This window comes from Antennarius striatus, chromosome 16 (genome assembly GCF_040054535.1).
Source record: "Antennarius striatus isolate MH-2024 chromosome 16, ASM4005453v1, whole genome shotgun sequence".
In the NCBI taxonomy this organism is placed as follows: Eukaryota; Metazoa; Chordata; class Actinopteri; order Lophiiformes; family Antennariidae; genus Antennarius; species Antennarius striatus.
Window position 1 is genome coordinate 13,772,739 of NC_090791.1, and position 13,340 is coordinate 13,786,078.

Consider the following 13,340-nt stretch of genomic DNA (forward strand, 5'->3'; position numbering starts at 1 on the left):
GAATTTATCCAGAATAGAAGAGATCAGCCCCACCTGTGAATCAGTCTGATGATCGTTTGGTATCTGTTGAAGTATTATATGTCACGCAAAATACAAACCTCCAATCATGCAGAAAAACTTGAAAAGTACACATACATGCACATTGATGTCACTCATACTCTATTACTTACAGACACCAAGCAACATGTAGACCTAAATACATCCATATTCCAGTGGTCTAAAGCAGTAGCTATTGTGTTGTGATAAATGGAGTGTCTCCTGTCACAGCAGCCACACGGCCCTGGAGGGGTCCGCCGGGAGCCTGGGGATGCTTGGTGGCCTTTCTCCCTGGTTTCCTGTCTCCTGACTCAGCACCAGCTGTGCACACCAGCAAGAAAAAGAACATACAAAGGGTAAAAATAATTCACTCGAGATTCATGGTATAGTTTGACCCTAAGGCCGTCAGTTAGACAATACTCTTTCTTTTCTCTGACAGAGAGCCAGGCAAAGCGTTTCAGCGGAAGGATCATCATGCTCTGCGGGATAATGGCCGTTATGGATAATGTCTTGTATGAGTAGGATATATTGGGTGCTTACAGAGAATGTGCCAAAATGATGAAAATGCAGCTTGTTTTGTAATGACATACTATAAAATCCCTGTTTTATTGTGAAGATGTTTGTGCCAGTTTACTCTAGATCATATGGATATGATTACTGCTGGTTTAAATCACCCCTTAACTGCATCCCAAACGGAGACACTTAATCAAAAGATGAACTTGGCAAATTTGTCTTGTGGTTTGAAGATAATCTCTGACGGTTTCCCTTACTGACTCTATACCCATAAGCCACTCTGGCACTGAGGGAGACTGAGCTTTATGGCAACAATGGCAGGCGTGCGAGTGGAACACGGCAGTCCTCACGGTAGCGACCATGGTGGGCTGTCAGAGTGAGCTGTGTGGAAGCGCTGTGCGGTGGAAGCGCCTGCTCGCTCCATAATGGAACAGCTGTTTGGAGCGCGGTGCACCAGGGCACTGGAGCTCTGAGTAAATAGAGGAGAAGTGCAATGTAAACAGAGATGGGACAGCGGGAGATGCTCCACTGCTGACGTGAAATGGGGTAAACACCCCCAGAGAACTAGACAGAGAGGTTGGCAACACTGGAATGCACAAACATTACTAGATTGGATGGTGTGAAAATCAAGGAGTTGTTGTGTTGTAGTCTGTCCTCACTTTCAAAAGATATTTTGATTTTGATGTAACAAATTTTTACAAAAATTGAGCCTGCTTATGTTGAACCCCATCGTAGGAGGTTTAAATGTTCATTTGTAAGATTTAGTGAGTTTCCAGAAATCATGCCTTTTTTAAAAATAAGAGAAAGCACCTGGCTTTTCTATTTTTTGGCTGTGAGAAAACACCTACAGTTGATGGCACAGCATTATCGCGCAGCAGAAAGGTTGGATGCTGGGTCACAGCCCCTCTGACTGTGCCCAGCCGACTAATACTGACTTCTTGTCATCCTTTTCCTTTTTCTTCACAACAAGGTCACATACACAAAATTGAGGCGTGGAAATGTTTGACATTTTGTATTCACCTGCATATGAAAAAAAAAAAAAAAAAACTAGATATGTTTTTAAAAAATGCATTGCCTGATTGTGCAGTGTTCTGTGATTGCTGCCAAGCTGGATAAATACATTATGAGTGAGCACTTTAGGCCAAATACTGTATCTGAAATAGTTTGAAAACATGAGTTTCATCTTCTATAAATTGCATAGAATGTAAAAACTTAGAAACAGGAGGGATAATTTTGCAACACTATCTTATCCATCCAAAAGAAAAGAGAAGACCCTGATGCTGAGCCATGCATTTCTTGATATTTTGGTGTTGATACTACATCAGCGTTTGCTAGCAACATATGTAGCGAGGAGCAATAGTAATCCCATGTAATACTGTGAAAAGCTCTTTTTAGCATGGCTGATAGGGAATCTTTACAAGCTACTAATAATGAGCAACAGAAAATGGATTAGGGGTGGCATGACTGGACACAGCACAGTTAGTGTGAGTTGAGTGTGTGTTGGCATGTGTGTCTGTGTAGCACAGGAGTATGCATGAGTCCAGGATAATCCTATGAGGAAGTTTAGGTTTCTGCTAACAGAAGACAGTTCACTCCATCAAAATGCATCTTGTAAACATGCACATACTTTTACCTTGTAGAAGTTTTACTCATAGAAAAACTATAAAACTACACATATTACCTATATGCAGGGTAGTTTACAATGTAACAGCAACAGATCCACTATCATATACAGTATGTCATATATGTAATTTCCCTCTTTTATATTCATACTTGTAGATATTACACATCTATATTTCTGTCGTGTCTAACTCTTTAACTTCAGCGATTGCATGAATTTGAACATAGATGTCAAACACTTCCAATTTTTCATCCTGATGCTGCACTTTTGTGCCACTTCGAAAGAGAGTAGCTTGGATGCGTTGATATTACTTCTGCAACCAGTGTGATATTCTACACTTTTCATGCTTCATGACTGATATGACCAAAATGAATGATCACAGCTTTAGAAGAAGCAGTCCGTTTTGGAGCGATCTGTTTGTCCTGCTCACTTCTCCCAGCACCTTGTCAAGATGACCTCACCTCAACCTTTGTGCTTCTCACTCACTCACTCACTCACTCACTCACTCACTCACTCACTCACTCACTCACTCACTCACTCACTCACTCACTCACTCACTCACTCACTCACTCATTCACACACACACACACACACACACACACACACACACACACACACACACACACACACACACACACACACACACACACACACGGACTGAGCTGGCTGTCCCCTGTTCAACCCCCTCACAGTTAGAGGCCAGACAGTGTCAAGCAGAGGGCAAGACATTTATGAGGTGCAGATATTTGTGCAGGAAAGCATTCCTCCTGTTGACACTGAGCAACGCAGTCTGGATACTGAGCAGGCTGAACCAGACAGGCATTGAAAAGAAAATCAAGCAGAATAGACTGTCAGGTGAGAGGTAACAGATCACAGGTTAGAGACTAAAAAATGTGGAAAGCAGATGAAAACTTTGGTGCACTGTCCCTGTTGTCATCTATTATCTTGCCCACACATCCAACATGCTTGATTGGCTTAAATTGCAGCGCATGATTAAATTCCTGATTAGTTTTAGCTTAACTGCTGTAAGCACAGAGGAGTAATGATGCGAAACCCTCTCAAAATAAACTACTGACCTGAACCCTTTCATCACATGTAACCCCATCCTCAGCTCCAGTGGTGAGTAGCTTCCCTTCTACCCCCATGCCGCTGATGCAAGAAGTGCCATGGCTCAAGCACAGGGCAGTGGCCATAGTCAACACTTAAGGTTATAGTGGTAAATAGAGTTGTTTGTGTTCAGTCGGCTGCAGTTGAAGATGATTGATGTGCCCATTAACCCCTGTTTTGGCATTAGTGGGAGGGGTGGTGTGGCTTTGGCTCCATAGAGAACAAGAAGACCCTGAGGGCTGGTAGAGAAAGGTCACCGACCCATATTGTGTCTCCTTCAGGCGCAGCCAGTGGTGAGCATGAATGCAAATATGGTAGGCTGTAGGTTAGGGCTGTACAATACTGAAAAGAAACCTTCTCTTTACAATGTATTTCTTTCTGTGACATATATTGCCATATTTTTTCTCCTCATTCTGGATGAATTAGTCTGTTATCATTTAATAAACAGATCCTTCCTCCTACCTTTATCACAGCTGGTTCAACCCTCAACCATAAGAGTAAGTAGACAGGTAGCAATGAACAAAAAAAAATTGCTCAATAAATTTTAAATTTAATATTTATCAAATTGCTAAATACATTGCAATTTTATGAGTTACAGGCAATCTGCTATTTCTAAGGATATAAAAATGTGAAAATAAGCACACAAGTGTAATGTGGTTTGTATCCCACTAGAGAGCAGTCTCCTTTACATCTGGCCTTTACTGTACTGTATTTAGAGGTTGTGAGAAAAGCATATAGAAATCCCAATATTTTCAACATTCAAGTTAAATAAATACTCTTTCATACTCATGCCATTTCATTCATAAAATAAAAAATCTTAATAATATATTACAAATTAATTTATAGAAATGTTTGCATGTTTACATGTCTTTTTTTTATGAAGACACTGAGTGCTGACCTGCTCAAGGGCTCTGGATAAAAATGTATCTTAGGTATAAGCTTAGGTATAGTATAAGGAAGGCGACACTTCCATCAGAGAATTTATACTCCAAATTTGTAAAAACAACCCCCTCCCCCCAAAAAAACAAAAACAAAAAAAAAAACAACTTCTGTGATTGCTGGTGCTCCTTGAATCAACCCAGGAAGCTTTTTCTGTGGACAATAAGAGCAGAGCTGAGAACATATACTTATAAATAAGCTATAATACAATAGGAGGTAAAAGCTGCCATCACTGCATCTTTTAATAAGAAACTAGAACAGGTGGAGGCTGGAATTACTTAACAGTGAAATGTGTGATATTTAGAATAAATAGTACAACAAGAAAATGTTCCAAAGCATGACTCATAGAGAACCTTGACTGCTTGACTCATCTTCTTTATGAGCATATAATACTAATGGATTTATGACAAGCTTCACACACTCATTTGTGTTAAGTCTACCTAAATTTGTATCTGCAGAAAACAGTACCAAGGCAAGCGAGCAGGATTATTTTCTGAAAAATGTGTCTCTTTAGTATTAATTTTGGGTCTATCTGTTGCTTGTATGAAAACTTGGATGTCTTTCTTTCAAAAGTGATGAATTTTGTCACATTACAAAACATTCAATTTTTCTATTTGTCAAGCCAAAAGGACCCAGGCTCTTAAATGTCTTACGCTGTTTGTTTTTGCCACCTCTAAAAAAGAGCAAGACTTTCTAAAATTATTTTTCCATGTTGGATTTTGATACCTGTCTTTAATGCAGGACATGTTCAACAGTTTCATAAGCTGAATTTTAAATATGTTGGATCCAAAGATGATATGAATGACATGAATGGGTTGATGGGAAATGGCAGGTGCAGCAAGATGAGGGGACACAGGCAGGGTAATAATTAATTCACAGATGTTTGTGGATGAGAAGAATCCAGTGTTGCTTTATTTCTTTTCACTAGATGGCCTCTAAAAGACCGATTTTATTTAAGAAATGCAAATGCGACATCACACCAAGTAAAACAATGTCACATTTTCATAAAGCGCTCTTGGCATGAACAGCAACATTGACAATAAATAAAATGTGGGTGAACAAAATAAAACTTTGTGAACAAAGAATACTCAAGATTGACTATCAAACAAGACAAAAATAGACAAAATGTACTTGGCACAAATTAAATAAATTTAAGTAATTTTCAGATTGATTGAACCTATTATAAGTCCATTGCTTTGTGAATCTGATTGTCCTTCACAGTTAGCATTGAGTATGTGCGTGTACTGTACAAAATAGACACAGATGGCTACTAAAACCAAAACAGATTAATTTAAACATTTATCAGTATTCTACGTCTTACCTTGTCAGTACTTTCACCTTCATAATCACATTCCAAGTTGGCCTTTTGTTGTATATGTTTGCACTAAATAAATTGCAGGTATGTGTGCAAGAAATCATTGTCACGATGCAAAGCCAATATACAGGTATATGCACATAGTGGAGGACAAGTATTCTATAAGATACCAGTAATTACTAATCTGAAGTCAGTACAGGTGCTTGAATATGTTAATTTTAAATAAAGATATTAAAGTCACTTTGGTATTTTGTAGGTCATTATGTGCTGCGCAATGCATTCATGACAGCAATGCACATTTAGCACATTTCCATTAAGAGGCCCAGTCTTGTTCTAAATTGATTTGTGTGGACATGATTATAATGATGCTGGGACACTCACCTCACACAAATATTGTGTTGAAATGGTATGCTCTTATAATTCAATTCAAATCCTTTTTGACCCGTGATTGCAGTCCCGTGGGATCTGCCTTATAATGATGACTAAATGAGAGTTACATAAATAAAAGTGTTTATAACATATGATAACAAAAAATGCAAAGTAACAGAACAAATTCACAAAAAGCCACTTGACCTATTTTTAAACAGGATGACCCCTCTCTTTCAGAAAGTGTGTCTTGTCCTGATATAGACTAAATCCTTCTGCCTTTGTTTGTGCTCTGTCTGTCTCTGTCTCAGCAGGGCAAATGCAGTGCAACACTAACATCACTAATCTTGACTTCCCAAAGCAAAGGAAAAACGTAATGTATTTTACACCAATATAAAAATAAATCAATCGCAAACATGGAAAGATACATCTCATATATACAATAAACTCCTATATAAAATAGCTTTTATGTACATATAGACAACAGACAACAATAATAATCAAATTGTACATACAATGTACACCTGAACAGTTAAGACAGGTGAGAGGTACTGAAGTGTATGGCTTGATTGGGAAAAATTTAAAATATTTACAGACATCAACTTTACATCCTATACATGTTTTTACCTTCCCTAGAATGCGGAGGCTTTTGGAGCACCTCACTTTGTTTCCATTCCCTTAGGACAGGATAACTTGAATTAATTGGTCCACAGAGACTCATTGTACTTTGCTAAATCACTCTTAGCTCTCCTTTGACACATGACTGGACCTGGAAGAGTCTTAAAACGACTGTTAGTAACTTCTATCCATTAAATAGAGATTAGTTAAAGTGAAACATCTCTCTGTATTCACCGAAAACGCAGACTTACAACTATTCTTTTGAAAAGATCAACCAGTTATAGACATGTCTTTCACTTCCATGAAGGTTATACACCAATAAACTCCAGTGTGTAACCTCAGACAGCCACATCTTGGTGCTGCCATTTTCATCCATGGATCCATGAGGCATACCCAAGGAACACATGTTGTCCATTTATCATTTCTCCAAAGGAGTCCTCAGTAGTGTCCTCATGGAGGTTCAGCACAGGATGGAAACCCCTTCAGCAGTGACCAGCTGGCCAGTGATAGGGTCGTATGTCCCAGCCAGGTAGTAGAGGTCTGGGGAGGTATTGTTCAGTTTCTGATTTCGAGTCAGACACTCATACTCCTCCCTGCTCACCACCTGGCACTTATGAGAGATCGTCTGGACGTCATTCTCATCTTCATGACATGACTGGTACAGGGCATGCTGAATAGGCAAAAGTCTGGGTTAGTTCTATATTTTAAAACCATCACAGAAAATCATTTCATGTGAAAGTTTTACATACTAAAAATGATTGACAATCTAAAAAAATTAGACCTTCATCATAGCTTACCCTGCAATCTCTATGTCTCTTTCCAAGCTTAGTTTCTTCAGGGTGGTAGAACCACTTGACTTTCACCACCATGCTGGAGGTCCAGGATTCCCAGAAATTCTCAATTCGACCTACATATGGAAGGTTAGGGCGTCCAGCTGACAGGAACACTGCACAATCTCCAACTCTCACTGTGTCTCGGCCCCGCACGATGGCCTTGTAGAAAAGCTTTCTTGCCTTGCCCTTTAGACCTCGCCGCTGAAGAAAACCAGACATTTCTTAATGTTAGCTACATTGGATACAATAATGTCTTGCAGCACAAAAAGAAGTACTATTCTCACCTGTGTTGGGTCGCCTGACCATCTCCACATTTGTCGTCCTGCAAGGAAGGCAGGCATCTTGGGCCTTGGAATAAATGAGGTGTCATCTGGAAGCATCCTCGGTTTCTTCATGAAAACTTTACATGGTTTAGAGGTGGAGCTGGTGTATCCTTTTCGCTTGAGGGACTTGCTGTTAGAGACCTGGTTGGGTGGAGCACCTTTGGCATTAGAAACAGCCACAGCTTTGGCCACAAAGGACGGTTGGTGTGATCTTGAAGAAGTGGAGGGTTCAGATGGTTGCAGGAGCCCTCGGTGGGAAGACAGACAGCTCTGAAGCATCAGTGTAGAACTGTCCTCATCATCTGAGCTGTAGGAAGAATCATTGTCAGAAGAACATAGGCTGGAACTGGAGACAGAGCCTGACGAGGATGAACTTGAAGAACCAGAAGAGGAGGAGGAGGCAGAGAGACGAGACAGGAAGCGGCCAGCCATCCTTAGTCCCCCAGAGGCTGCAGCCAGTGCAGCTCTCCTCCTTTCTTCCTCTTCATCATCAAGATCAGAGTAGGAGCTGTGACACTCTCTGTGGTAGCTGAAGCCCAGGTCACCATATTCACCCAAACGTAGAGATTGGGAGGGCTTTCTTTGGGGTGTGGTTCCTTTGACGAGAAGTTCTACCCTAGAGGCCCCACCCTTTTTATTATCTTTAACCAGAAGGACCGGGTGTGAGTAAGCCTCTGTCCTTGGTATACCAGTCACACTGGACGATCCATTTCGCAACAGCAGAGCCTTGCTGTTCTTTGTCTTGGGGGAGGTTACTCCCTCATGATCTAACTTGACCAAGAACTCTTGTCCAGACTTTCTGACTCTTGGCATACTGAGCTCATCTTGCTTGCGCCTCTGATCATACAGCCCACCTCTAGGGCCTACAGATAAGCCTGGACCTGGTCCTGTAGATTTACTACAAAAAGAGTAGCCATTTGCAATACTGCTGAAGGAGTCCACCTCGAATGAGCTGCTGCTGAAAATGCTTTTTGTTGGGGTGGCTGCTGGTGGCTGGGTCTGAGACAAAGGGAACAGATCATCCTCCTTCACTCTCAAGGCTTTCCTTGCTGCTCCATTGAGCTGAAAGAGGTTGTCAGAAGTTCTCTTTCTGGTGTTGACCAATGATGGCCAATTCAGAAACGGTAAAGGACTTTTACTGGCATTTTCAGCTTGTTGCTGTTGCTTTTGTTTTTTCCCAGAACCTTTTGGTCTCCCTAGAACATAGAAATGTCATGTTTTAGAAATAGATTGTGAGTGATTGTTTTCTTTGTACATGGTGGAATTTAACATGTTTGCTTGGTACACCTACACAAAAAGTATCTCCACAGTTGCTGTAAAACTTCAACTGGGCTAGGCGAATGAGTCAAGATTGAAAAGCATGTAAACAATGAGAAATTGCAATACTTACAAATTTACAGAGAAATATAGAAATCTGCAGAAATGAATTTTGTATTCTAGCCAAGAATGCATGGAATTAGTCAGATGATTTGTATTTATTTACCTGATATTATTTGTATTTTGTGTATTTTTATAATATTTTATAAAAATACACAACACATTTGAAATATTTGTACATGTATAACAGTAAAAGATCTACATAATTTACTCATTGGATTAGACAGAGATAGATAGGTAGATATACAGACAGATAGAGAGGCAGGCAGGCAGGTAGACAGACGGACAGACAGACGAATAGATTGAAGGTGAAAAGCTTTCTAAGAAGATTTACCTGGTCTTCTTTTGTGAACTGTTTGGCTGGTGATTACAGTATTGAGATTGTTGACTCTGTCAGACAGTCTGTCACTGATAGGGGCCTGCTCCAGACCAGAATTTCTTTTGTCAGTAGTCCCACTGGATACCTGCAAGGTAGGAGGAGACTCCCCACCTACAAGTTAGACGGTTGAAGATTATTAGCATTTGGTGGACAACACACTGTAAACAGCAAAAATGATCTGTGACAGGGAGCAAATACCCACAATGAATCTGGTATCCTGTCGGCAAGAGACGAATGTTTGGGAGAGAGATCTTCCCTCGATCTCCATCATCAAACTCTACCATCACCCCGCCTTGCTTCCCTTCATCAGATGAACCACCTGGTAGAGATACAAATAGGCATGCAAGTAGGAAAATGGACAAATGTTACTGATTAGAAGCTTATACAATAAAAAGCATTGCTGATGAAACATAGGATACACTGAAAAAGAGAAGATGTTTCACCTCTGCGAACATAGCCTGGGTATAAACAGCGTGAGCGTTCACTCCAGTAAGCACACACCCTGGTTCCTTCACTCAGCATAGTCTCAGACTCTGGACGGACATCCAGGACCTGTAGGTGAGACCAAAGCACATTTAAGATTCATTACAGGGCACACACAGACACAACCACACACACGCACACACACTATGACAGCCATGGAGCATTGTGCATGGGCAGCCACTATGCCTTGTTTCCAAGCGACACTTATCTCATGCCAATGTGCCAGTCAGGGCTGAAAAGAACGGAAGCCATGATGCAGTAAATCCTGACATGCTGAGTAATACTAAAGAGGGCCTGAATAGAAGGCTTGTGATTGCAGGTTGCCAGATCCTCCCTCCAACAATGCAGGCAGCCCCAGCATCCGCCACTCACTGGGGGCTCTTTCAGGTTGCCTTCATTTACTGTTACCATGGCAAGGGACCCTTTGACTGATGAGGTCTGTGTGTGTGTGCGTCTGTGTGTGTGTGTCTGTCAGGGGAAGGGAAATGGAGCACAGTCTAAATTGGGGCATTGGTGTCAGAGTCAAATAAATGACTTTTGAGCCAGATTCAAGACAAGAAAGTGAAAGTAGCCAGCTGCTATCTGATGAGTGTTAAGATAAGCATTAAGTACTTGATATAAAACTGCCTGGAGACTTATAAAAAGACACAGTGAGAAGGCTTTGTGGGAAAAATGACATAGATTTGTATAAGCGAGGGAAAAGACCGTCGGATCACACAAGCAAGGAAACATTAAAATATGTGTTAGGGGAAAGGTCTTCCTCTGCCCAACAACTAGTACCTGGCGAGCACCAATCTTCTGGGGAGGTGAAGGCTATGGTAACTCTTGGCCAATAAGGACATTTCTTTTAAGAGTATTCTTTAAATCATACCCCCCCTCCCAAAAAAAAAAATCTAATATTGACCAAAAAACTGTTATTTTGAAAGAGTACAACTAAATTGCTTCAACATCTTATGCATTCATTTTAGTTAACTTAAAATTGGTTCCAGAGGTTTTTCACAAAAATTACGGTGTATTTGATTACCCAATAATTGAAACCATAAGTGGTGATCATCAAAATGTATGCCAGCTGTGTGTTTCAGAAAAATTTAACTTAAGCAATAAGAAATTCCAATACTATACATCCATGGCTCTCACAGAGGTTTCTCATTTTTTCCCAGTTAAGGTCTTTATAGTTTTTCCTAACCCAGTTCGAGGGTCTAAACATAGAGGGTGTTACTCTGTACGGATTGTAAAGCCCTCAGTGGCAAATTGTTATTTGTGAATTAGGGCTAAACAAATAAAATCTGATGAATTGATTGACATGTCTATTGTAAACTTTGTTTAGCATTTCACACAGCTTTATCATTTATAGCTTTATTCATAACCAGCCAGAATGGATGCAGAAGCCGAGTAGTACTGTATAAAACATTTCTGCACTGAAAAGCCTAAAACTGATAAACTAAATTTACAGTGTCTTCCTCGTCCTTCATCAACCACTCAATGCAATTTACAACACAAGACAGAGGCTACCAAAGCACCACCTGCTCATTAACAGTGATAACCATTCATACCAATAGAACAATCATTGGGAGCAATTTGGAGTTCAAGGACATGGCCAAGGACAACTATGACATGTAAACTGTCAGGGCTAGAGCTCAAACAACCAATTACCCTTTCCCAGTGAAACGTTCAAGAGATAATTTCTTAAATTTTTTATTGAGTTGTATATTTAATGATCCCAAATGCTTCCAAAAATCAAAGCAACCAAAGCAATTTGCGGACTATAGCCTTACTAGCCATTTATTTCTCACTTGTTCATATTCATCTCTGGACACTGTATCGTGCAAACATAGAGACCTGTGCCATTTTTTCAAAAGTTGGCAATCGCTTTAGTAATCCAGCTGTTATTAGTTCATAAAAAATTAGAAACTCTCAGTTAAAAAAGCTGCTGCTGTAAACTCTAAACCTCTTTCTGGACTGAAAACACACCTGGAAGCTCAAGTTACATAAATTCAAATGAATAGCAGCCAAGAATTAGCTGGTCATAAAATTTTGTCTCATTTCTATATATGGATGACTTTGTTAAACTTTAATTGTATCTTAACATGAAAAGTGAGAAATGAGAAAAAGATCCCCAGATGGAGTTTAAAATGCTAGAGGGGAAAACACTTTAACTGTGAAATAGATACTGTTCATGCATTTCAATAGCTAGTTAGCACAACATTTATAGATCATTTAAGGTCATCGTTAGAGTCTCTTTTTGTTCACTTGAGTTTTTTTTGTTAATTTCTTTGACAGCAGTACATGCAAAGTTCATGGCATCTTCCATTTAACCTCCAAAATACCAATGAATGCAGGTGCTTCATGCATCATCTTAATCACACACACATATGGGCTTAAAAGACATTAAAAGACACTGACATGACCCCAAAGATCCTGCCTTCCATATGTTCATATTCATTTAAGAGGTTTAGATGGATCTCAGTGACAGTTAAGAAAGGTAGGAAGCGATAAAGCCAAGGGACTGGCAGAAGTACAGAAAGGCTGGAAGGGACAGGGGAAATGCAAGGAGGATGAGAAGGATATTTAAGAGAAATAGAAGTGTTGAGTAACCCTGGAGACAAAAAAGCTGCTCTTTTTTCTTGCAACAAAGATGGTTTTGAAGTGGGGTGAACTTACTGCTTCCTGTAGCAGTTGCTCCAATGAATAGATTCTTGGGCGGTTTCCTCTTTCACCGTCTATGACAATGCTAAAGCTACAGAAAAAGAACAACAGAAAGAAAGATGAGGCTATTTTCAGATGCTTGTATTACGCTTGCCTGGCTACCATGTCATGTATTACTCCCACTCTGCTGTTGTTATAGCATCCTTTTGGTGCCTGAGCCAGAGGAGCCATATTTCTATTGAGCTAGGCATTTGTTGATGAGGGGATTTTGATACAAAGAAGAAAAGGATGATTGATTAAAGAGCGATAAGAAGTCACATTATGGATACTCGTGATGACTTCTGATCTCCTTGTGCTATAGACTCCACAAAGTTTCAAATCCATATAAAACTTGTTTACATTTCTTTTTTTGATTGATGGAGGTTTAGAAATATAGAGCAGCCAGCATCTGCATGTGTATGGATAAAGCACAAACATGTAATACTAATCTGAAAAACAAAAATGATCTAAAGTGGAAAATCATACTCCCTCTAGCAAGGATGCATATGCACAGACTGGACAACTACATACTTCAGTTTTCAGCAAAAAGAAGTATTAAAAAATCCATAAATGTCATGAAAGACAAGTTATTACATGAAACCATTGTGCTAAAAAATGTTACTGGTGAGAATTGGTCAATATAGTTACAAAATCTTGATTGATACTTGGCCAACACTGCCCACTTGAACAGTTTTAAGTCGGGGACATTGCACTGGATGGACTCATTTATATAGTCGAAGTACAT

General features: G+C 39.9%; 1 protein-coding gene across 6 annotated transcripts in view; it reads right to left on the reverse strand.

Moving 5' to 3' along the window:
* Nucleotides 1-5,107: 5,107 nt before the first annotated feature.
* Nucleotides 5,108-13,340, reverse strand: part of LOC137609737 (BAH and coiled-coil domain-containing protein 1) — a 64,333-nt gene continuing 56,100 nt past the window's right edge. For all 6 annotated transcript variants that reach the window (XM_068336985.1, XM_068336984.1, XM_068336982.1 and 3 more), the window contains 7 exons: nt 12,572-12,647; nt 9,871-9,979; nt 9,630-9,746; nt 9,383-9,538; nt 7,633-8,867; nt 7,313-7,549; nt 5,108-7,185 (listed from right to left, as the gene is read on the reverse strand). In XM_068336985.1, coding sequence (XP_068193086.1) covers nt 6,976-7,185; nt 7,313-7,549; nt 7,633-8,867; nt 9,383-9,538; nt 9,630-9,746; nt 9,871-9,979; nt 12,572-12,647 — 2,140 coding nt within the window. In that variant the 3' untranslated portion in view covers nt 5,108-6,975. The remainder of the gene's footprint in view (nt 7,186-7,312; nt 7,550-7,632; nt 8,868-9,382; nt 9,539-9,629; nt 9,747-9,870; nt 9,980-12,571; nt 12,648-13,340) is intronic.